Genomic DNA, 26689 nt, shown 5'->3' on the forward strand with positions numbered 1-26689 from the left:
TCTCCCTCCCTCTCTCTCTCTCTCTCCCTCCCTGTCTCTCTCTCTCCCTCCCCCTCTCTCTCTCTCTCCCTCCCCGTCTCCCCCCCTCTCTCTCTCCCCCTCCCCGTCTCCCCCCCCCCCCCCCCCCCTCTCTCTCTCTCTCTCTCTCTCCACAGACACAGACATACGACAGAGTATGTCTTTCAGCCTCGCATCTTGATTTAGGCATGTAATTATGGGCAAAAAATAACAAACATCTACAAGGTGACAACATGTCGCATTTTACTATTTGTCGTACAATGGAGTACATAATATTTTAGTTGTTAAATATAGGCCTATAGGCTATTTTTGAGAATTTCCGCATACAATAATATAACATGCCCAACATAGGAACAGCAGTGTTAATGTGGTTAATGTTTATCAGTGAGTGTGGCTGTCTGAATTAATATGTTCCAGTGATTAAGTACGCTCTCAAGACTCTGGCTGGCTCAATGCCTGCCATGTCACATGGTACCAGAAGCACACATGACATCTTATTATCTACAGAACATGACATTTCTGCCAAATTTCATTTGACCTTAAATAAACGGTTATATCCAGGGGTGCACATTATTATTTTGGGCTAGTACTCAAAGGAGCACCTGGCCATGTCGTTTGGTGCGCACAGCGGGGGGGGGGCTGATGGGGGGGGGGGGGGTGGGGTGGGGGGGGGGGGGGGATGGTGCTTGGAGGGAACGGACGTTCATATCCTGCCACAACGTTATGCTGCATTCACACGGGCAGATGCAACAGATGCAAAGCTACACTAGTACACCTAGTCACAGACAGTGTTTCAAGGAAGTTGAAAAGCTTTAGCGCCTCCCCGGCGCCTCCCCTGGTCGAATGTGTAATTACATTTCCAACTGTCTTAAGTTCACTCGACATGCACGTGCACACGCACGACTTCCTTGATAAACATGGCAGCGGCTGACTAAACAACCGATTTAAATGCTCGTTTAACGATTTAAACTTGGATTTTCTTGGCCGCTCCAAACTTTCGTAACCCTTTTGGATTCATTGTGCAGAAAAGGGTAAGAAGCGTTCCTTGTGGAAACATGCGCCGTTTCTGATCCGCCGTGGGAGGGGCCCAGGGTGTGACCTCATCTCGGAGCTAGTAGTGCTGAGGGAACATACTGGGGCTATATCAGTAGCTGTCAGTTATATCTAACTGACAGCATCTGATATAGCAACACATTTCATTTTACAATGCAATAGTAAATGTGCCGCCATCTTATGAGGTTTTCAGCTATTACTTTCAAAGGTGATGTTCTCTTTATACTGTACTTTCCTACACCTGTAGGAAACCCCACCTGAACACGGGTGGTTTACCTCTTCAAGCCCAGGAACTTCATGCTGTGAGGCAAATGTGTTAGTCACCGAGTCATTGTGCTATCCAATCCAGACGGGATATTGTAGTGATGTGAATTGAAATTGAAATGTACTATTGCTGAAATTGAAACTGATGCAGCACGCAGAACCACATTTATTCACTGCTATTGCTGCAGCCTAACAGTTTCACTTTGAAACAGTTGGGATTTGAGTCAGAGTCAGCACAGCACATTTCATATTCACACAGCATTACCAGCAGACCCGTGGTCTCCTCATTTGTGAATTACTGATATTACTGGTGGTTATATCTCAATGGGGACATGTTTGAATGATGACACGATTTGCGCTGGTAGTTGTGCTGTTTTCCCTCATTTCAGTTATGAGTTTGCATGTGTCTTTCTGGGCTGTCAGAACAGCACATCAGCAGCAGTAATGGGCTGTCCCAGTGGAGGGTAGACTGGCAGGCAGGTAATGATCAAAGAGCCTGTTTCCTGTGTTTCATGTTGGGCACAGAGAGAGATGCATCTGTCCCCCTGTGCCTCTGCTTTTTAACAGGCTCGGTGTGTAGGCAGTACTCACTCAGCACACTCATGCATGCACACACACACGCATTCATGCACACACGCACGCACAATACACATAAATACATAATCAGCAGCAGTTTTTTGATGTTTTTTCCCCTCACAACACCTTTATACAGACGCAAAGCCACATTCGTTCACTGAATATGGATTCAGTCATGGATTTGTGCGCAAAGTTTTTGCACACGCACACACACACACACACACACACACACACACACACACACACACACACACACACACACACACACACACTCCAGCAATCTTGAGACACCTACGGGTTGAGATAATGACATGCTCACAAACTCACATTTGCTGTCGTCTCCACCTCCCTCACGTCTGACACTAACCCAACCAATAAATAAATGAATCACTGAACTCTTACCACCTACTGTGCCTTCAGACTACAGGCAACAAAACTACTAAACAGTCAAGTGTGGCCAGCTACATTGTCGCAGAGTGGCCCTTCAATGGTGCTCGACCAGACAGCAACATTTACCATAGTCGGCACCAGCAACTTTCGGGAGAGAAGGCAAGGGAAGTGGAAATGGTAAAACCGCTTCCTCTGAAATTGTGATTGGTTTATGCCTCCAGTATAGCCTTGGAGCTTTTAAAAAGAAAATGTTGAGGGTCCCACAAAATGTATGATGTCTGTTCTGCACACGTGCCAGCTATATATCTTGCCAGCTTCATGTCAGCGACTTAAGGTGTGTTCAGACTTGGATGGTTTGACCGGCGAGATTACATACAAAGTCAATGCAATAAAGGCTAGAAGTTGCGCGAGCGCCACGACCTGGTGCAGCACAAACGGGACGAACCGAGGCGAATATTTAAATTAGAGTCTGAACGCAGTAACGCACCTTTACAGTACATTGAAAATGACATGGTGCACGGTTTGCTTTGTCGTCGGAGATCTGAACGCAAAATTACTCAACCCAAGCTCTTGTCACTCACACCCAAGTGTACATAAATTTGAATCAAACATGCATCTTGACACTCGCATCTCACAAGTCACCCGCACATTTTTTCCACCTCAGGAATATTGCAAAACTCTGCTCACTGGTCTACTTCCCTGAACTAGAAGTGATCATCCACGCTTTTGTTTCCTCACGTTTGGACTACTGCAATTCACTCTTCACCTGTTTAAACAAATCAACCACGGATCGCCTCCAGTTTATTCAAAATGCTGCAGCCAGACTGCTAACCAGGACCAGTAGAAGGTGCCACATCACCCCAATCTTAGCCTCTTTACACTGACTTCCGGTTAAATTCAGGGTTAATTTCAAGGTCCTGGTGCTCACATATAGAGCTCTAAATGGTCAGGCTCCATTATATCTAACTGACCTAGTCCAACGTTACGTGCCAGAGAGTGCCCTAAGGTCTGCGGATCAGGGTCTCTTAATAGTTCCAAGCACCAAACGAAAAACAAACGGTGACAGAGCCTTTCAGGTTGTAGCGCCCACACTGTGGAATGCCCTCCCACAGGCGTTGAGATCCGCAGCCTCGGTGGACATTTTTAAGAATCAACTCAAAACTTTGCTATTTGCACAAGCATTTCCTAATGTAACATGATGGTTTTCCATGTGTATTGTTTATTTTGCGGTGTTCTTTTTCTTAGATCAATTGTATGTTCTTGTTTTTTGTTGAGTACTATTCTGTTTGCTTTTCTTTGTTTTTATTTCTGCATGTAAAGCACTTTGTGAGTTCTCTCTGTGAGAAGTGCTATATAAATAAAATGTACTTACTTACTTACATTGTGAGCTTGTGTATTGGCTATTTCTGGCATCATTGTACGACAAAGAATAATTCAGGCATTAGCGACCACACTGAGTCTCGTCTTGCTAGCAAGCAGGACTATCCCTCTGACTCTGTGCTGGGCCACTCAGAGATATCTCACCCTGAATCTTGTGTCCACAGTCGCTCGACTCTACTTTGCCCTGCTCCGCCTGCCAGAATAGTTTCGTGTTAATCAATTGAGGCAATTAGAGAAGCCAAATCTCATCTCAGGTTGTATGTTGTTGGAAATGAAGTGGAATGGTTGTAAAAACGATTTTACTTTATCTGGAAGATTAGAACTTCAGGGCCACAGTAATCTTTCTTAATGAAACCGTCAAGTTATTGGAGAATTTTTAAACTCTATTTGTCTCACAAGCTCTAGGTTGTGTGTGTGTGTGTGTGTGTGTGTGTGTGTGTGTGTGTGTGTGTGTGTGTGAGTGAGTGAGTGCGTGCAGGTGCGTGTCTGTGAGTCCATAGAAACATTACATTTAAACGGGATGATTGGCAGCCTATCTAAAGGCTATATGTGGTTGCTATCAAGGGTAAATTAGCAGTGTTAAGATAATTACTTCCAATCAAATGAAACCTACTTATGACAAGTGGGGGAGGGGGGTGCAGAAAGGGCTGATTTAATTACTCCTGCTTTAATCTCTCGTCGCTATAATGTCAAACCTTTTCATTTTGATGAAGCAAACGTGTTTCCCTCTGCAATGGTATCAAATGCATATGACCTTATATAGACTTATAGATTTTAGTTTAGTTTAGTTTTAGTTCTAGTTTAACCAAAAAACTTTATTGAATACCGGTACTTAAAGCTGCAGTCACTGTTTCATACTTTGCTGCTCATTCTGTCTGTATACACTGTTCTATTCTACAGTGTACAATAATGTAGCAGAAGAAGAAGCAGCTTACATACATAGCTATACATATCCAAGGCTCTGGCAGCCGATCCTTCAAAAAATAAAAACATACACACGCACACGCACACGCACACGCACACACACACACACACACACACACACACACACACACACTATCTGAAAGGGGATGTCTAGCTGCCAAGAATGGCAACTTCAAATGATTGATAGCCATTTGTTTTGCAGGTTTAATACAACATAAACTCCCCAGTGATTCATCACCATTGTGAGAGTTTTCCAGGTTGTCTCTGCAAAGCTCACTAAAAATAATTCATTTTCTGGGAGCCACGAGCCAGGCGCTAATGTTAAATATTCATGTGGGTCCAGTCTAAATGATGTGGCCATTGGCACACAGTTAGAGCACACTCTGTGTGCAAGGGAGGAAATGTCAAGCTGTGAATAAATGAAAGCAGTGAAGCCGTATATTACCCTGCCATTGTGAATTTACTATGGCTGCCATTTTGCACGCCACTTCAAATAGATCTCCCTTTTAATCAATGCACTCTGTAAAACACTACGGAGCATATTGCCACGTCGGCATAAACCCGGACTAGCCTACTGTGTGTTTGTTTGCGTGCGTGTCTTTTTCCCGCCATTTCCGTTTGCAGGTAATTCACCTCTCACGTATAGAAACAGAGCACTTTGTATTCCGTCTGCGGTAGCGTTCGCCGTGTCAGATGAAACGACGAGACTATCAAAAGCAGAGAGTCAGTTTCCTCTCCTCAAAGCCAGTCAGCGCAGCACGGGCGCCTTTTGTCACGTGTGATCAATATGACTCCAGATAACAAGTGCCCGTGCATCTGTTGTGGCACGCTTTCTATTGACTGAGAACATCAATCCGTTGTGCTCTTCCCGAAGGCATCCTCACTGGATGGTATGCAGATATGGATGAGACATTGTGTGGCGGACTGGCGGTTGTACAGTAATTGTGTTGTGACTCACTCGGTGATGCTCGTCTTGATGGCGGTACAGTGCCAGCACAATGCAGAATGAAATTAACTGTGTTGAATATCCATTTAGGAGAACTCAAATATAGAAGGCAATGTCAGCAGCAGCTATTGCACCTCATTTCGATGTTGTGGGAGTTGGGAAATGGCCTTGTATTGACAGACACACTGGGAGGGTGTGCATTCTTTCACACACACACACACACACACACACACACACACACACACACACACACACACACACACACACACACACACACACACACACACACACACACACACACACACACACACACACACACACACACACACACACACACACACTTCCTACAATCTCTGGCTAATGGGGCCTGGGGCTAGAGATGGTTCCATCAAGAAACCTCTCTGCTCTCTCCCTCTCACCCCCCCCCCCCCCCCACACACACACACACACACACACACACACTCTCTCTCTCTCTCTCTGTCTGTCCCTCTATGTGCGTGTCCCAGCTCACACATACATACATACCTGATTGATAGCAGTGATTTGACTGAGAAAAGGGAAATGGGAAATTGAAAAATGGTGGTAGAAGATTGGAAACAGCATGCTGATTATAAACTCTGTGAGGAAACAAAGGGGCGCCCCACTCAGCCCTTTCTCTTATAGCACTGAGGTAGCAGGTGTGTGTGTGTGTGTGTGTGTGTGTGTGTGTGTGTGTGTGTGTGTGTGTGTGTGTGTGTGTGTGTGACAGGTGTCTGATTGAGGCGCGTGGAAGACATTGCAACTCCAAACAAATGGAGATGTTTATTGTCCCTGGATGCGGTTACATTTTGGGCTGATGGATGTGATTGTGAGTATTATGAGCAGAGGCAGCAAGAGAGAAAAGGGGCCCAGGTGCTGCGGAGAGCGGAGCAGGGGAAAAAACACCCACGTGTTATTGTTGTGATAATCATAATAATCCATCAATGGAATTAATAGCACGTCGTCACCAAGGTCATGGGCCGTGCATTCCCATGGGTGCTGTATTTAAAATGTCTCATGTTGTAATAGAGCCTCTCTGTTGGAAGCATGAGTACAGGACTTACTGTATAAGACCACAAAGATTTATTAACAGCACAATGTTGTAATTCTTGCTGCCGGGGCTGATGGTACTATTTATTTATTTTTGCCGTAAGTCAAAGTGCAACAAACACATTCAGTCATTTAAAAACAATGCCTGTGTGGCATCATAATTTATTATGGCCACTTCATATTTTATGTTGTGAGAGCATAGCGTTTCAGCAGCATGAATTAGTCACAACTCACAACATCCCTGTGTGGAGGCTTCGGTGTTCCCTGTAAACGAGGGAACATCTTGGCTTAGGCCTCAGTGATTTAATATTGTCGGAGTGCTTCCAGACAGTGAGCAGTGCTGCAGCAGCTGGCCCTTGACCTGCATCCACCCTACTGACCAGCTCCTTTCCACTGGGAAGGCTGGGACACTGACAAGTGTGTCACAAGCTTCTCCCAATGTCCTAATTATGTCTAAAAAGCACACACATGTGCACTCACAGAAACAGTCCACGGTAAAACACATGCGCAGGCGTGCACGCACGCACGCACGCAGGCGCATTAATTAATTATCTGCATGAATGCTCACAGGCACATACACACATGCAATCGTACACAACATGTCATGTGGTATGCATAATAATATATGCATTTGTGCACACGCGCCTACAAGTGTATGCACACACATGCAGATGCAATAATTTACAGTATGCATTGCACATTAACATGCAGTGTACATATACATAAATACATACATATACACAACTAGAAAGTGGCACTCTGCAGAATGTATAATTCCACGTGACTTTGTTGCTTACCAAGGACTGTGTAAGTCATGGCTTGCAGCCATCAGGACCCGAGGGTGTGGGGAGAAATAGCGTTTCTACGACACACGTTCAACTTTGTTTGACCCCTGTGGGCATGTTTGACCCCTGTGGGCAGAAGTAAAAGTGTGAGAGTTGTTGGATGTTTCGTTCATGAAGCCAATTACAGACAGTATGGAATACCAAAATGCTTTTGATGAATATTGTCACATGACTGCTGAGATTCATGTACAGCAGTGATACTCAACCTCAGGCCCGCGGGCCACATCAGGCCCGCGGGACCATTATGACTGGCCCACCAATGAAAATCTAAAAAAAAGAAGAAAAAAAAATCTGGAAAATGAAATAAAAATAAATAAATCTGAATGAAGTTATCTTTAATTACATTATTATAAGTAATACTATTAGAGTTGTACTATTACTCGAACGAAAATAAAAGCTTGGGGGGGGGGGGGGAGATGCAATGCAAATGAAAGACATATACTGTATATCCCTATTCCCTGACATAATTTTATAGCTAAACGGACAGAATTCTATTTTATTTGAATGATGAACACACAGATACTGACAGTAAGACAGGCACGTATACGTGCTCATAGTCACATGGATGTGCATGCACAGTTGCACACATATACAGTACACCTACATGCACACATCCACACCACTGCTTCCGTGAACATAGCTTGTGTATGCGAGTTCCTTTGCACATCGTATAACAATGACTCCAAAACCAGTGTAGAATTTAGCACACAGAACACTTTCCCCAAAAGGCTTTTTTTTGGAGGGGGCGGCTTTGATTTGCAAAGCTCTGCATATTACGATGTGGGCCGAGGTGTGAGTAGATGATTCAGACGGTCTGTCTCCTACCGTGCGGTACGGTACCACATATGCACCTGGCTGGGCCATGGATGATGTCTCTCAGAAGGAAAAACAAAAGAGTCATCGAAAGAGGCAGTCTGAATATATGTGACATGATGATGCACAGTCAGAGGTTAAGCTTTCCCCGAGATCTGTTTTATGCAGCCCTGTGCGGGTTTGTTGCACACTGCCATCCTGCTAACTGAACACAGTGGATGATCTTGCCCACAGCAAAAAAGGAATGTCTTTCTAGCTAGCAACAAAACTGACACTGGTATGAGATATATTGGGCCATTTAAGTTATTGCCATTCCTGGAAATCTGTATGACTTTGAGTGCTTGAATAGTAATGCTTCTGAACGAGGCTCTCAGAATGACACGGCTTTGTTGAATGCTTGCTTCTGATTGGTCAATCGCTGAATTCAGCGGGGTGTCAGAGCACCTGCTGCGCTGCTTGGATTTTTGCTGTATCCACTATCCAACATGACAGCCATGTAAAAAATAATTGAACACATCTTTTCAGTTTTTACTTCAACCAAAATAATGCATGAATCGAACTTTGTTTGGTTGAAAAAAAATAAACGCACTGTCGCAGCCACATTTGACAGTATGTCACTGCATGTATTCTACTGTCGCAGCCACATCTGACAGTATGTCACTGCATGTATTCTACTGTCGCAGCCACATCTGACAGTATGTCACTGCATGTATTCTACTGTCGCAGCCACATCTGACAGTATGTCACTGCAACATGTATTCTACTGTCGCAGCCACATCTGACAGTATGTCACTGCATGTATTCTACTGTCGCAGCCACATCTGACAGTATGTCACTGCATGTATTCTACTGTCGCAGCCACATCTGACAGTATGTCACTGCATGTGTTCTACTGTCGCAGCCACATCTGACAGTATGTCACTGCATGTATTCTACTGTCGCAGCCACATCTGACAGTATGTCACTGCATGTATTCTACTGTCGCAGCCACATTTGACAGTATGTCACTGCATGTATTCTACTGTCGCAGCCACATCTGACAGTATGTCACTGCATGTATTCTACTGTCGCAGCCACATCTGACAGTATGTCACTGCATGTATTCTACTGTCGCAGCCACATCTGACAGTATGTCACTGCATGTATTCTTCTGTACCATGACGACTTCATTAATTATTTTTGTCCTGAGAGATTAGAGGTTCTTCTTACAATGTAAATATTTTACACTAAATGGGAGATGACACTAAATGACACTGAGATTTGTTCCTATATAACTCGCACCTGTTGTTCATCATCTGCTATACGTAAAGGTATAATATACTATGGCAGAAAACATGCTGCCTACCATATGTCCCTCGATCCAGGCACATGCACCGATATGGCTCAAGGGGGTTTGAGCCCCTGTCCTTGTGACTTTTTTGTTAAGTCTTAATGGTATTTGCTTTGTTTTAATTGATCCATCAAATTTAAGGAAGGAAAAATACTCATCAATACAGTTCTATATAGTTCTATATAGCACCAGGGGCTCCATTTTCGTCACCGCTAAACCCCTTATCCCTAAACTTCTTTGCCTTTATTTACTATTTTGCAAAACATTTCTGAATAGTTAAAATGGCCAGTCTACAAGCTCACAACGTGTCAATGTAGATTGGCTAGTTGAACTATTCAAAAGAAAATTGCAAAATAGTAAAAAAAAAAAAAAAAAAAAAGGCAAAGAAGTTTAGGGATAAGGGGTTTAGCAGTGGCGAAAATGGAGCCCCAAATCTCTTTGCTAAAAATAGCAGATCTACTATACTGTATAAGCTGACATGCCACAACGCGATACGATTTGAGCATGTACAGTAGATCTGCTATTTCTGCAGCATGTTCGGAATTAGGGTTCAAGTGGGGGCCTACTCTGCTCTCAAACCAAATTGTTTTCCCTGTATACTTTATCTGGAAAGCACCACATCCCTCCAGCCACAGTTTGGTTACAGTGAATGATTATATCACTCAGGTAGGCAGTGTGTTAATTAGGACACTGGTTTCCCAAACTTTTTCATGTCAAGGACCCCCAAATTGACACTCATTAGCCCGGGGACGCCCATTGAAAATTATATGCCAAGGACCCCAATAAGAGAAGACTTTTATGGCTCTAGCAGTAATTTTCAACCCGTCTCATTTCAAGTTGACATGCATTAGTCTACGGACCCCCATTTAATAGCATTTCTATTTCTGGGACCCCCAATTTATATTGTAAAATCAATGCTAATTTAACTCTGATAGCGTACAAATGGAACCAAATTGACCCATTAGGGTCCATTTGGTTCCATTTGTACACTCTCTGAGTTACAGACCCATAAGGGTCCATTTGGTTCCAAATTATCATTTAGCTGGGTCCCCCCTGGAACTCCCTCAAGTACCCCTGGGGGTCCCCGGACCCCACTTTGGGAACCACTGAATTAGGAAACCAAAAGAACATTTAATTACATTAATTACATTCACACACCATTGGTGTTCACACACCATTGGTGTGTGAATGTGGGAAGTGAGGACGCTGGCATCGACTGTTCGCCGCTTCACCTCCCAATGTATGAATGAATGAACCATTCATTGAGCAACGTCTCCTGCACGATGTTGTCTCCACCATGCAGGAGATCCCAAACATTTTTTAACCATGCAGGTAGTTTAGTTTTGTATAGTTTTGGTAGTAAGGCACAGTGATTGTTTTTGCTTGAGCCCCAGCTGCAGTGGTGGAAAAAGTACTCAAATGTTTTACTTAAGTAAAAGTACCAAGACTGCAATGCGAAGTACTTAAAGGATGTTTGTCTGTCCACATGTCGAAGTGTCCTTGGGCAAGACACTGACTGAACCCTACATTGCCTCCAATGAGTTGGTCGGTGTGAGCTTGCCACCATTGGTGTGTGAATGTGGGAAGTGAGGACGCTGGCATCGACTGTTCGCCGCTTCACCTCCCAATGTATGAATGAATTAACCATTGTAAAGCAATTTGAGCACTTGGAAAAGCGCTATAAAAATGCAATTCATTTTTATTATTACATATAGTTTACTTACAGGAGAGGGGAACATCTCAGCAGCTCTTGTAAGAGTATTGATTAACATGTCTAATTCTGCTCAGGGGAGGAATTAGTGTTAATAATCCCTGTGGTGTTTTAGGTAGGTGCTTTCATTGATATCTCACAGGCAGGTACGCAGCAAAATGTGTTAATTTAACTCCGATAGTTCATTTAAGCTAGCTGCGAGAGTTAAATGAATTATCTGCAGGATATTGCTGTGCAGATACCTGCAGGATTGAGCTGTGTAACTGTGGAGGTGGCTGAGAATAACAAAGGCAGAGAGGTTGTTGAACGGAATCAAAATGAAGGAAAACAATAGTTGGATGGCGCAATCCTACATTATTTTTTCAGTATTATAATGGAGGTCATACCGTTTTCAGTGCGCTTTGGGAAACAAGAATTAGCATTCTCCGGATATCACTTTCTGAACAGGTAGTAAATTAGTGGACGTACGTATACACACACATGCGTACACACACGTGCGCACACACACACACACACACACACACACACACACACACACACACACACACACACACACACTATATAATGAATATGCATGGCAGACAGCCTACTATAACCTTCCACCTATACATGAATAGATATACACACAACCCGACACACGGACACGTGCGCACACACACACAGAGAAGAAATGATGCAGAGAGAGAGAGAGAGAGCGAGAGAGAGAGATGCTTTATGACATCGTTGTTACACAGACATCAGTCTTCTGAAATATTATTCTGGCTCATTGACTGAAAAATAGCTTAGCGTAGATTCAACAATGAGTTAAACGAATGCCGTACTGTTGAATAGCTTGGTAAAACACTTCATTCCCTTTACAGTCTATTGAGCACCACAAGAGTCAAGAATCATCGCTTTCTAAGTGTTCACAATAACTGCATTTCTGACATGAAATGCAACATAACTTGTCTATAGAAAGCAGAAACGTTCCACTTCTACATGTCTGGGCATCATCCGGCTCACTCTACAGAGCCTGTGAATGGGACGAGTAGGCTATAGTAAAGGGATAGGAGTGGAGGAGACAAGGGCAGACATTATTTGGAGGACGGGGTTTGTCTGCTCTTATCCTGCTGTGATTGACAGATTGGTGCAGTGGCCGCACTCGCACGAATGGCATCACACGCATTTCCCCTGAAATCTGTCTATCAATGCTGTCTAAGCAGAGCGACAGGCATGACATCTAATCACAGGCGAGCTGGCACCTCATAACTCCTACCTAATGTGCTGCAGGTACCGGCGGGGTGGCAGGGGAGCAGCGCAGACACGCCACCTCAATGCTATTTATAGCACTGACTCTCCGAGGCCACCAGGAGAAAGTGGATCATACTGGGGGGTTAGGGATGGTGTCACCGCCGTCTCTCTGCTAAGATACTTGTCTCTGTTGACGAGCTTGTTACACATCGAGCCAGAGGCCGCCAGCAGTGTTATTGCTGCAATTCTCTGCAAAATGTAGTTAATTTAATACAAGGAACAGCATGAAGAGAATTCTATTGTTTAGTAACATGCAGGAGCTGCTTTAAGCAAATCAAAATCCTCACTAACTCCACCAGGCTGAAGGTTCTAGGTTTGAACATTGTTTTTTCATTGTACGTGCGTGCGTGTGCGAGTGCGTGTGCGTGTGCGTGCGTGCGTGTGTGCGTGCGTGCGCGAGTGTGTGCGTGTGTTCCATCTCTCTGTATTGATTCAACTATATTGAATCGTGCGCCTCTTATAGTGCATGGCCTTTGTTGGTACGTACTGTATACTGCCTGAATGTATTCTCCATCGTGTGTGATTTGTTGTCAGTTATCACTCCTGTCCTGTGGGGGATTGCTGACACATGAGGATGCACAAAGGAGCATAACAAGGACATATGCCATGCACTACACTCTTATTACGCTAACAATGACAACTGAGACAGCACTTCACTACCACATACCGTAGGCCCCTCACATCTATACGTCTTTCACAGGGCAGACAAAAAGTAACAAAGTGGAAGTCTGTGTCAGTTGCTAACATGATAAAAAATGGTTTGTGAGAATCACAATGCAGAAGGGTGTGCAGTGAGGGGGGTTCATGAATATGGTAGGCACTGAATGATAGAGGCCATTCCCCAGTGGAAAGGCCCCAAGCACTGCTGCAAGGGAACATGCCAGTCTCCCATGCCCCGTGAGATGCCGGTCTGAGCGGGCACTGTTCCAAACGGGTGCTCTCCTCTCCAGCGTGCATTCGTGTCCCAGGGGAGTGTCTCCAGGGGCTCCCCTAGCCCATTCTGACCTGAGATCAGATTCTAAAAATGTCTATGTCAGTCGTTCTTTGATTTTTCAAAAATAGCAGACCTACAAGCTCGTAGCGTGCCACTCGGTGGCGCGCTATGAGCTTGTAGATCTGCTATTTTTCAATAGCTAAAGCATAACGTAATGCTAACACCAAAAGGGGTTCCCGCCCAAAATGGGCTAGCACAGGGCTGGTTGGAATCTCAAACAGAGACAAGGAGCTAAAACAAAGCCTGGATGTTCCTCAAGCTGTTGCATCGACAGCGCAAACTTGCGGAACAAAAACATTGTTTGATAGGCTGTAGATCTGGGGGGGGGGGGGGGGGGGGGGGGGAGTAGAAGAATGCATAGCCGGTGTTATATAAGTTTAATGATCATCTGTTGCATTTAAGTATAAAGTATTTAACCATTACTAGATGGATCCCATGCACTTATAATGTAAAATATAGCATTGAATTGTGGGTATGTGCTTATTCTGTCTGCTTACAACCTGTCTTTTCTTTTTCTCTCCACCTTGCCTGCAACACAACAGGAGCTGCTGAAACCATGACAGGTAGGACTACAGTCTGTTTGCTGTTCACATTATACAGTTTCTGTCTGTTTCCATTGACTGAATGTTTATCTCTGTCTGTCCTTCATCCATGATTGATATTTACATGAGGTTACCATACGGTGTCTGAGAATACGGTGAAGTGTTCAAAGTACTGTCGCTTCTTATTCTGTATCAGTCTACTCTCTTCAGGCATCAAGGGATAATGTGAATGTGATGTGAATTATTAGTTATGGACTATATTTATATATATATATATATATGGCAGACCTTATTATATCTGAAAAGACGAGAGCCGTCCTCAAACATTTCACACCAACTACCACCTAATATCACACCATGACATCCGAGGATATAGGCTACATGCCACCACCTCTGGCCACGTGGCAAAGTCGAATGGACACACGCGTACGCACGCATGCATGCATGCAAGCGCACGCACTCACGCACTCACGCACGTGTGTGTGTGTGTGTGTGTGTGTGTGTGCAACTGTGCGTGCATGCCTGTACGTCAGTCTGTGTTTGTCTGTTCACATCCAATCTCACAAACCAGCGCTTCTTTTCTTGTGTACGCTGCCAGTTGAACTCCTAATCTCAGTTCTGAGATTATGAGATTATGATATACCTTTTGTGAAATGAGTTCAATCCACATTATGGAGTTCCACACTGACATCAATATTACATCGTCGACATGACATCACAGATCCACAGGGAAACCCTGCCGTTATTAGAGATATCTTGTTTGATGTGATGAGTCGAGTGAGCGTCATTAGACAAGATGGAATCTGGAACTTGCAACAGAGTTTGTGTTTTGAACACGAAAGCCAGGGAATCAAACATGTGAAACCGTGGTCCACAAGCATAGGAAAGAAAATGAAGCACTAGTAATTATGTCCACCAAATGTCTTGTGCAAACTGCCATATAAGCCAAGGAAGTAAATCACAGAATAGCGTTTACATATATTTGTGTGTGAATATTTTTCCCACATTTTGTAAATTCATAATCTCAGTGTGTCAGTGTCAGTGTGACATGATCATCAACATGATGTAATCCACAGAGAAGCCATGCCAAAGCAAAGTTCTTTGTTTACCCAGGGAAGTGGACTAAGCTCGAGATGCTTGTTTACAGCCACACCCTGCTCATAGAACATTTCATGGTAGGGGTTCAATGCCTTGCTCAAGGGCACTTCAGCTGTGGTAATTTTAACATGCCGGTCTGGGGATTCGAACTGGCGACCTTCCGGTATCAAGACCGCTCCGCAAACCGTTCGGCCACCACTGCCATTATTGGATCCTGTCCTGTTTTGTTACTCATGAACATCTTTGGTGCAGAATTGTATCACGAGGACCAAACTGGAAGAGATTGATATAGCAGTGAATAGGGAGCATGCAAGGAGAGAGAAAAGGGGACATTTCCTTGTTAAAAAACACTATATTTGTCATGCTGCTATTGTTCCCTGAAAGGACAACGCTACTGCAGACAGCAGTGACTCAGGGGAGAGGGGTCAGAGTGCTCTTTTTGCTGACCTTTTCTGTCTCCCGTCTTTTGTTATGAAAACAACAGGGGAACATGTTGAAAGGGAGAAGGAACTTGGTTTAAAACATACCTGTGTTCTAACCTATATGGATGATGGACCTAGGCTATAGACCAGTTTTGTCAACACTTGATAAAATTTGCTGGAGATGGGGCTGTTTTGCATGTTGAATAGAGCTGATGGGGTGGCTCATGTCAGATACAAGATTGTACATCTCCTCAGACAGATCTCTGAAGGCCGTCTCTTAATGTTTCTTTCAGTATGTTGTGATGCAGGGACAGGAGGGCAGCCATGTGTAGAAGATACAGGCACTTTACTCTCCCAGACAGCTGCTGGAATGAGTGTGAATTTATCAGCCAGTCATCTGTGCCATGCCTCTGCCCACACCTCAGCTCCCCATCTCCACCCTCCCACCACCCAGAATTAATGACTGCCTCTCCTCATTTGCACCCAATCATGACCGGGATGCCAAGGCAATTGAAACTGTTTACTCCGATCGCAGAAACCCTCCATGTTCCACAATGTGGCCTGTTTTCACTTTGATGCCATTGCTAATCACAGTGATGTTATTTATGTGTGTTTTGAATTGGAGATGAGCCTACAGTATGCTGGGACATTGGAGGGGGTAGAATGTATCTATCTCTGGGTCCATCAGATTGGGCATGGAATAACCTTGCTTCTTTGAGGCTGCTGTATGTTGCTGGTGTGACTGCCAGTGCCAATTTCTGCCAAATGTATTTCTTTTAACATCACTGACATAATACAGACATCAAAAGATTTCCACAGAGCTTTTGGCTCCCCTGCTGTTTTGTTTGAGTTCAAGTATAGCTGGTTGAGCTTCACTGCTCTAGCACGCTTGGTTTCATTGCACACTTCTGTGTACATTTCATGCACTAAAACAAACATCAATTTGATTGGGCGCTAATCACTGAGCAAAGCTTACATTTACATATTTCTCTTTTTATGGTCCACCGTCTCCTTGAAATGAAAACTGAAGCTTACAGCTTTAAACACTAATGGCCTGGTGTGTGGTTTTCGGACATGTTTTTTTTTACCCATTACACTCTTTGTGTCAACGAACCAATATCTGCCTCTGGCCGCTATGGGGAATGAAATGGATTGTTCATTGCAGTAGACAGGTCTGAGGAGCTTTCCTCCACAGGAGGTTCATTTCTTATTACTTGCACAAGCAAGTACTGCGATCGGCTGGGTATGTATGTCGGGGTATGTACTGTATGTGTCCACCCTTGTTTAACAAATTTTGGGTGGGAAGTTGGAACCCCTCTTGGTGTTTTAAGCATTCTATTCTACTTTAGCTATTGAAAAATAGGCACCGAGTCAAAACTGTCATGATTTAGAAGACATTCTTTAAATTTCGATGTCAGGTCTAAATGGGTTAAGACCGTAGACCAATCAGGGACCAGCATCATTGGATTACGTCACCATCAACAGCCAATAGGGGACCACCATTCTTGGTGACGTAACTAAGGTATACGTTTCAAGGTTGGTATGAGGTCAATAAGGGGTCTAAAGGATTTAGAACAGCAGTTGTAGTAGACATTAGTTAGTAGCACTCAAAGTAGAGACAAAGTGGAGACCATGCCAGTGGTGAGCGCATCTCATGGCACGCTCTGCTTGCGCACAAGTAGGCCATACCATACATGGCCAACTTGTGTGCAAGGCGCAAGTTGGCAGCTCGACAGAGTGCATTTCTATGCCATGTTGTAAATGTCAAAACATACAGGTGTCTAACAACCAGTGTTGATTTTGTAAAAATGTTTGTTGTTTTTCACTGACGAAAACTAAACAATAACTAAGCTATGAAGACTAAAACTAAGACTAAGTATGCCAACAAATAAAAAGTAGGCAAAAAAGTTAGGGGCGGTTGTGCTCGGGTGTTGCGCTCTGAAAATGGGAGATCTGCAAAGCCTGTAGATTGGCTATTTTCAGCATGCAACCAAGTGTAAAATCTGCCATTACGAGTTACGATGCCATCAACACCAGACAAAATGTATTTTTTTTGTTGACAAAATCAACTGTAGATGTAGCTTTAAATCTTATATTTAGTCGACTAAAACTAGACTAAATCTAAAACATTTCAGATGACTAAAATATGGGAGATATGACTAAAACTAAAGGAAAATGTATCCAAAAGACTATGGCTAAAACTAAATCAAAATTTGTTGTCAAAATTAACGCTTCTAACAACTCAGGCATGCAAATGAGCTTATACTTTTTCCTTGAGCCATAGCCAAGAGTCTGGCCCTATCTTGCACTGCTCCTTGTGCCTAAACATTATAATATAAACTATAAATTTATACTAATATTTATACTTAAATATTTTAAAATAGTGTCAATCTATTCTACATCGACACATTGTGAGCTTGTAGATCGGCTAATTGAACTATTTTTAAATGTTTTTCAAAATAGAAAAAACATTTAGGCATAAGGGCTCTTCTGCTGGCTTGAATCTGAGGTGTTTAAAAGCCTTTTGCCAACCTTCATATTTTTTTATTTTTTTCAGTTTTTCTTCTCTTTTTTTGGCCTGTACCAGATAAATATAGCATCAAGGTGACTTTTTACACTCTTCACCTGGAACGAAGGCAGGAAACAAAAGCATTTTGTCTGTGAAAAGCGGAGGGGTGTAGTGTGTAGTGTTGAGTTGTAATGATGCGGTCTGAGAGCTGTCAGTGTCATTGCTGCCAAGGTGCAGAGTCTGGCTCTGTGGCTGAGAGCACCGTGGCTCCTGGAGACAGACAACAGAACCCGCTGAGCACACACTGGTCACATGGAGCCTCAGATGGGGGGCTCTGATAAAGCTTAACCACCACAAACTGCATCCAGCCACTCATTTCCCTTATCGTGTCTCTCTCTCTCTCTCTGTCTGTTTCTCTGTCTAGACAGTGAAACAGACGGAGAGAGAGAGCGCTGTCTTTCTGTCTCTCTCTCTGTCTGTCTGTCTGTCTGTCTGTCTGTCTGTCTGTCTGTCTGTCTGTCTGTCTGTCTGTCTGTCTGTCTCTCTCTCTGTCTGTCTCTCTCTCTGTCTGTCTCTTTCTCTCACTCCTTCCTTTGTTTCTCAAACTTCTGCCCAAATTGTCTACGTATTATCCTTTCTTATCGACACATTCTTTGCCTCTCTGTGGGCAGTGGAGCTTGCAGCCCATCTGGCAGTGACTCACAGGGCCTACTCCAGAGCTGGGGGAGATCAATAGTGACAAACACTGCACAGAGCTCTTATATTAGAGGGATTAGACATGGCAAACAGACAGGTTTAATATTATTAATCTTTTTTTTTATCTAGGACCTGTTCACATTATGTTTACAACTAAGGTGTATGCCTCTTGTCTCTTTTGCAGGAGGGTATAGGATATAATTATCAAGACTTTGTTGCATGCGCACCGGAAACAGCCGATCTAGAAGCTGGATGTAACCAACGCATTGTGAGTTTGTTGATCGGCACTAAGAAGAAGGCATGAAATCAATAAAATCAGTGGCATGATCTATAGCTGGGAGTTTTGGAGAGTGCAGTTGAGGCAGCAGTGGAACATTAGAAAACATCTATTTGCTATTTTGAGGACATAACATCCATAACAGATTTACCAATACCAACATTTTATAACTCCTACTTGGACTCGGGACTAACATTAGCCCCACATGATGGAACCTCTCACTCCCATAGAGTTATAAAGGAGCTCACTCTGCTATAATGTACTGTAGCAGCCTCTCAGGGAGAGCTTCCATGGGACTGGACTACTGGCTGCGTCAGCATGTCTCACTCACACCGAACACAGATTTGTTCGCGCTGCCGTGATATTATGCTTGTCTCGATGCGAGACACGCCGAAGCAGCATAGCGTGTAAACCAGCGTCAGTCCAAACTCCAGGCAGCCCCATATGGAACGTGTCACTCCGCTATTGTACACATAAACTATATGCTTTTATCTACACTTTTCATCCGTTTTGAAATCTAAATGTCCCATCCACGGGACAAAAGCGATATAATTATAAACGGCTTCTTCATTGAGTGAATTTGGCTTTGTTGTTGTCTGCTCTCTGCTGACTGCACACAATGAGCTACATGCTGCTTGGTGCAGCATCCTGTGAGAAACGTTCCGGGGTGAAATAAACAGACACATGATACATGAAATATCGCTAGTCGGCTCGTGATTTCGATAGACTGTATCGAACGTCAATTTCGATTCGATTTTGATACGTATCGAGAATCGTGACAGCCTTAGTAGACACTTTTTCATGATTGGCTGCCTCGTCTCTAGGCTACCTCTAAGCCAATGGGAGACTTACCCGGCATAAACCCATCCTCTGAACACAGAAACGTGAAGCTGTGCACTGATTTTTACTTTACTACGTAGTTATCGTCATTCTTGTTTTTTACTATACTTTGCCTATATGTTGTCCACCCACCCCTACCACCCGAGTTCAGTTAGAGGCCACTGTGTTCTGCAGTGTGTACAGCAGAACAAGGAAACTCGCCCCTCCAGTATCTTGTTCCATTTTGCAGACGTTCAAGGACCATGGCATAATCTAGTGTAAGCATAGAGTATAAAGAAGGATAGAGACCGAACTGGAGCGTTAGACCCCCCCCCCCCCCCCCCCCCCCCGCTATTCATTTCAGTGGAAGTTGCTCAGTGGCGTTTTGAAGCACCCGGAAGACTTCCGGAAGTATAATTATAACTCAATGGTTCGAGCGAGCGGAAGTTTAGCCTAGCCTAGCCCCGGACCTCAATTTTGAGGTCTGGGCTTATGCACGTGACGTCATGAACGTACGTCCGTCAAATGTATTGAGAAAATGTCATACAAATACATACTGTAAGTGTATGACAAGATGAAGATGTAACTTACACATCCTAACGTTGTCACTTTTTATTTGCACCCCGTTATAATAAACCAAGGACCTAAATTGTCTGAGCTGCTCCAGTGCCTTCTTCTTCACATACTGTATGTCTTTTGAGCTGCGCCAGGTTTAAGCCCTGTTATCAATATATTTTCCGAAATGTACAAAAAGAGTCAAAATAGCAAATTTCCAGTCTCATTTCCAGGTTACAATGCTTTGTGGATGCAACACATTGTGAGTTTGTACACTGGCAATTTTCCATGCACTTTACCGTCATATTACTTGCTCTCTCTCTCTCTCTTGCTCAGTCTCTCTCTCTCTCTCTCCCTCTGTCTCCTTGCCATGTTTTCAGGGGTGTGTGGGTGCGTGTGTGCGTGCTTGTGCGTGCGTGTGCGGGATTGTGTGGACCTGGTGAATGGCTGTGGTGGGAAATGTGAACATTATAACATGTATGAATATACTAATAATATACATAATTGTGGTTACTACACTGACGAACAATTTAAAAATAAATAAATTACACAATAGCATTTCAATTATCCACTTTAACGCCAGAAGCCTATTATGCAAACTTCGAAAAAATGTACCTTAGTCAGCACACTACACCATTCAGTGTGATAGCTATATCTGAAACGTGGCTTAGCCTGGAGAGGGGAGTGGATTTTGAGTTGGAGCTGGGCTATGAGCTGAACTTCATGAACAGAAATATAAAAACAGGAGGAGGCACTGCTCTGTATGTCGACAATAGATTAAAATATAAGGTTATAGATACATGTGAATGTATTACCATAGAGATTGACATGGGAAAAAAGAAAAATATCATTGCTACGTAGCTGTGTCTATAGAGCTCCAGATTCCAGTATTGAGGTTTTTAAGAATATCATGGAAAGTACATAAAAAAATTCAGAACAAAAGGTCACGTACGTAGCAGGTGATTTTGATATAGATATTAATAATCCTAATAAGCATGCTTTGATCGATGAGTTCACTGATGCAATGTAGTATGAGCCTATATCCTCTTATTAATAAGCCTAGTAGAATAACATCTCATTCTGCTACTATAATAAATAATATATATACCAATAATATGGAGAATAATTTAGTAAGTGGATTCATTATTAATGATATAAGTGATCATCTGCCAATCTTTGTATTATGTGACTGTAATTATAGGATTGAGAAGGAGGTAAATACCATTTCATATAGGAGAGTAAGAACTGAAGGTGCCCTTAATGAATTCCAACTGTTTCTAAACTCACATACTTTGAAACTGCACAGACATAAAATGCTTCCTGGTAATATTCAAAATAGGTTTAGGATAGGGATTGTAGGAATGAGCTGAGAGGTGAACTTAACTTCAAACAACCAAATGTCGGCACTACTTTGAAGAGTATTTCATGAGAATGTGTATTTCTGTTCGTGGGGTGAAGCTGTGGAATAGCTTTTTTCTTGTTGTCTTATTCTTTGTTTTTTATGGTTCGTCCAAATGTTGATTGTTTTGTAGACCCAGTACATGTTCTACGTTCTTATGTAAGGAGGATAGGCATACATAAGCTTGAAGCTTCTGCCTATTCCTTTTCGAAAGTGTTTAAAAAAAATGAAAAAAATGTTTTGTAATTGTCTAAACTGAATAGATCGAAATAAACCATTCATTCATTACAAAATATGAATCAGGCATAACATGATCTACTGTAGCTGCTATACATGCACTATTTTAAAACCATTCTTTGTCTGTGTTGTAAAGATGAAGTTCAAAACCTGGCGACGGATAACGTGTCGGTGATCGAGGGAGAAATGGCCACCATCAGCTGCCGAGTGAAGAACAACGATGACTCCGTGATCCAGCTGCTCAACCCCAACAGACAGACCATCTACTTCAAAGACGTTAGACGTAAGTGCTAACACATGTTCACAAGAGGACGCCACCACCGCCTGTCACTATGTTCTGTAATCACTGACTCATTCACCCGCCATGTCTCCAGCTCTCCCATATGAAAGGAAGAATGACGATATATTGACATCACGTCAAACGGTATCAGATGGCTCTTACGTAGCTTTGGGTCAGATTGTAAACGTACAGTATCATACCATCTGTCCTTGACTTACGCGAGTCATTAAGCTAGGATTGGATGGAGATTAATATATGAGATAATGTGCAGCACTAGCATAATGGGAATACTTGCGTGTCCTTGTCATTATTAGATTTTAAGATAATCTCTTAGATTAGGGAAATTAGAAATTTTTCCTCTCTATTTTGAACTTTTTTCAAGCCCAGATAAAGAAGAAATACATTTTGGTGTTTTGTATGTTTGTTACTTACCACTTAACTCGATAACCTTCTAAATTATTTGAAGATAGCCGATCTACAAGCTTACTACATGGTGTGACAGATTGTGGGCGTGTAAATTAGTATTGAACAGTGTTGGGCAAGTTACTTTAAAAAAATAACTAGTTATAGTTATAGCGCTAAAAAAGTAACTACTGTAGTTACTTTGCTGCTTACCAAATGATAAAAGTAACTAGTAACTAGTTACTTTACTTTTATAAAAAAGTATAATAATAAAACAAAAAAATAAAGGTTGTGTTGTTCTGTGGCACAGTAAGAGAAAAGACAACTTTGTGCTTGCGCGCGTGCGTGCGTGCGTGTGCATGCGTGCGTAGAATGCTCGAACGAAAATGGAGGCTTCTGTGTCTGATTGGCTTACCCTGGAATGTTACCCTACTGTATGTTGACCAATCATCATCGTTATGCCATTATCCTCTCTTCCACTTTCTGCTGGGAAATGTTTCACTGTGGGAGTGCACCGCCTGTAAGTGTAGATGATCCGCAGGATCACTTTACGCAACGTGGGTCATTTAATTACCCAATTTAAATCACAGTAACTATAACGGCGTTACTGAATGGGAAAAGGTAACTAGTTATGTTATTAGTTACCACAAAAAGTAGTTGCGTTACGTAACGAGTTAGTCCCAACACAGGTATTGAAATGGCCAACATTGGGACACAGGAGCGGTTAAGTGTCGACTGGGGAACAAACAATTTGACTATATTCTGCCGGATTTCCATCATAAGGAGTTAGAATTACAATGCTTTGACGCCTCAAAGGTAACTTTAAACAACGGCAGTCAACATGACATGTTATTTTATTAATTACAACAATAAAGATTTAACGTGTTTGCTCGAGGAGTGGAAAATAATATGCTCCATTTTCTCTCCAGAAAAGAGCACAATTGAGATCCTGTGTGCACATTTTTCATGCTTGCTTTCTGAAAGTATAATGTGTGTGTTTTAGTGTTATATCCTCAGTAACGCTCACAGTGTACACAGTACATGCTTCAGTGCCAGTTGCACAATCCCCAGTCAAAATACCCCGCAAACCACTCTTCTATTCTAAAAATGTATCAGTTTATTTTATATTACACCAAGCAACCATCTCTTCACCAGTGCAGCACGTAGTTGGACATAGTGTATAGTACGTTTAGCACACATTTCAGTTTCCACCACGTTATTCCATTGAGATAACTGTCTTATAGTAGTTTTGACTTTGACTTATATACAACAGCGAAGGTCTTCTTGGCCTGTGGTTGACGTTAGAACAGTGTTTCTGCAATAGGGCCCTGTGAACCCCATGGTAATGCTATTCTGGGCATCAGTTCCTGGAGGACTGCTGCTCTGTGGGGACCCCCTTCCCCCCCCTACTCCCCCCCTGCCAGTTGCATTGTTACCTGTCAACGGGGCTTCTCTGCACAGAGACAGCTCTTTGTACACCAGGAGGTAAACAGTAGCGACACACACACGTGCACGCCCGCCCGCGCGCACGCACAAATTGTATACTAAACATTGCAGAACAAAATGATGCAGCTTCACGGTGTCAGTACAGGTTCTGCTTGGTCAAACAAAACAAATGTATTTCACACACACACACACACACACACACACACACACACACTAAGTAGAGGCCAGTGACATCTGTAAGGTTGATTAGTGGGAATATACACAAATAATACTTTAACAATGTTTATTGCCTGCAGGGAAGCGTTTGTACAAATGCATGTTTGCGTGCTATCCAATGTAAATTCAAGGGTTATATAGGACTGGTCAGAAAACCGTACACATTGACATTACATATTCATGGTGTCCTTTGTCTCATCTGTTTCTATCATTGACCATTCTACACTATCTATATATATCTACTACCGAGTACTGACTAGAGAGCCTTTAATGGACCTATAATGGATTATACTGTATAATAAACTCTATGTTCAACATCTTTATCACAAGAAATGTTGAATGTTGAATTACCAATAACCCAAAAGAAAAGTACCGGTAATGCATTTTAGAAATCCAGGTACGGAAAGAAGTATGTTCAAGTTTTGTGTTGGTGAGAAACAACTGTACAAAAAGTTTCAGTTAACGTATCCAATACGATTATTTTTGGTTCTCCATAAATATGCAACAATTCAAGCATTTAATGGAGACATGGGGTGGGACTCCTGGGAAATCAGATGGGAGGCCAGCATGGTGAGCCTCTGGAACGGGCTGCCATGGGTCTACCCGTGCTATAGCAAAATCTTTTATTGGGACCTGTCTGTAGAAGGGGAAGGGGTCTCTGAAATATTGGATTTATTACAGGAATGTGGTCTGGAAGAACAGTACTTCCAAAGAATCACTGAATGTGGAGGAGTTTAAAAACAGAACCCGCGTAAAATATATACAAGGTTGGGAAGGAGAAATCTACAAGACAACAAATCTACAAGCTCACAGTCACAACACAGGATTTGTTGTATGACAAAGTAATAAGGCTGGCTTACATGCAGGTTAACCCTGAAGATAACCATCATCATCATCATCTCTATCTTTCCTCTGAACTCCTTTGATTTTGTGTGTCAAACTTTGTGTGTCAGAACTTCCTTGATTTGGTGTCCTGTGGGTAGATACTGTGCGTTTCTTCTTTATTACCGCTGCCGTCTTACGCAAGCAGCCTGCAAGTACTGTAATTAAACTGCCTCAGAGACTCGTCATCTTAGAAATGAAGGAATTTCCTAGTAGGAGACGCGCCTCTCAAAGTGTGTCAGTCATTGCCCTTTGAGGAAAGACTTCCAAAGAGCTCTCAAATAATAAGACAATTATTGAGTTTGAGTTCTCATGTCAACGGTGCCCCGATATACCTGGATACTGATCAAGATGCAAATAGCACCCCCGTGCATTCACCTAGCCAAGGGCGGAATCGAGCTGAAAAGCAAGGCAGGTCCAAAACATCAAAAGGCCTCCCAATCAAATCAGCTGAGAGTGTTTATGTAACACTGTGCTCAAGAGTTAGGGCTGACCCAAATGCTGTGCTGAGTGAAGAAGTTGGAGCTGCATGCTAACCTAGTTCGGTTGCATTAAAACGAAACTTCCACCAATCCATGCAGCCTGCCTCTCTACAGATTCCTGGCTACAACCTATTGCCAGCCAACCCTACCTTACCTTACCTCTGAACCACAATTTCATTCATTTGAATGCCTCCCCTTTTTTCTAGAATACTGTATTTGAGCCTGACGCATCCATCCTTGACCAGCAGCAGCCCAGACATCCTTGCTTGTTAGGAGTCCTCATGAGCAGCCCTCACATTCTCCTGCCGCTGCTCTGTGGACTCTAAAGCTTTATAAATCAACTTGTATGAATCATTTTGAAACTCACATTTCCTTTACACAATTAAGGTGAATTAAGGTGAAGGAACAATTCTCTCTCATCATCTCTCTCTCTCTCTTCTCTCATTCTCTATTTCTCTGAAACAGACACTAGTTCTTATGACAGCGACTGGAGGTGTGGGTTTGAGGACAACTGCTTTGAATTGCTATTATTGTTCAACTATAGCTAACAGAAATCAAGGATTATATATTTCAAGGGCGAGAGATCACAATAAAATTCCTAATCATTCTTCCTCCACACTGTGAGAAAAACTGTGTGTGTGTGTGTGTGTGGGGGGGGGGGGTAATGTAATTCTAAACTTCACAAGCTCACAACGCGTCTCATATGCATTGTGAGCTTGCAGATTTGCCATTTTAGCTATTTTTGGAAAGATTTTGAAAGGCTTAAAATGAGAGGATGAAAGTGGATTTTATTCCGATGATTTTATAAATAATTTACCAATAAAA

General features: G+C 42.9%; 1 protein-coding gene across 3 annotated transcripts in view; it reads left to right on the forward strand.

Moving 5' to 3' along the window:
- cadm1b (cell adhesion molecule 1b) overlaps nt 1-26689 on the forward strand; it is a gene marked incomplete at its 5' end in the record, with an annotated part of 137624 nt that overhangs the window by 73752 nt on the left and 37183 nt on the right. For 2 of the 3 annotated variants that reach the window (XM_080771830.1, XM_080771832.1), the window contains 2 exons: nt 14145-14165; nt 22293-22439. In XM_080771830.1, the coding sequence (XP_080627956.1) occupies nt 14145-14165; nt 22293-22439 (168 nt within the window). The remainder of the gene's footprint in view (nt 1-14144; nt 14166-22292; nt 22440-26689) is intronic. The other variant, XM_080771831.1, reaches the window with a different exon arrangement.

The sequence above is a fragment of the Protomyctophum bolini genome (genome assembly GCF_963924005.1).
Source record: "Protomyctophum bolini genome assembly, chromosome: 9".
NCBI classification, from domain to species: Eukaryota; Metazoa; Chordata; class Actinopteri; order Myctophiformes; family Myctophidae; genus Protomyctophum; species Protomyctophum bolini.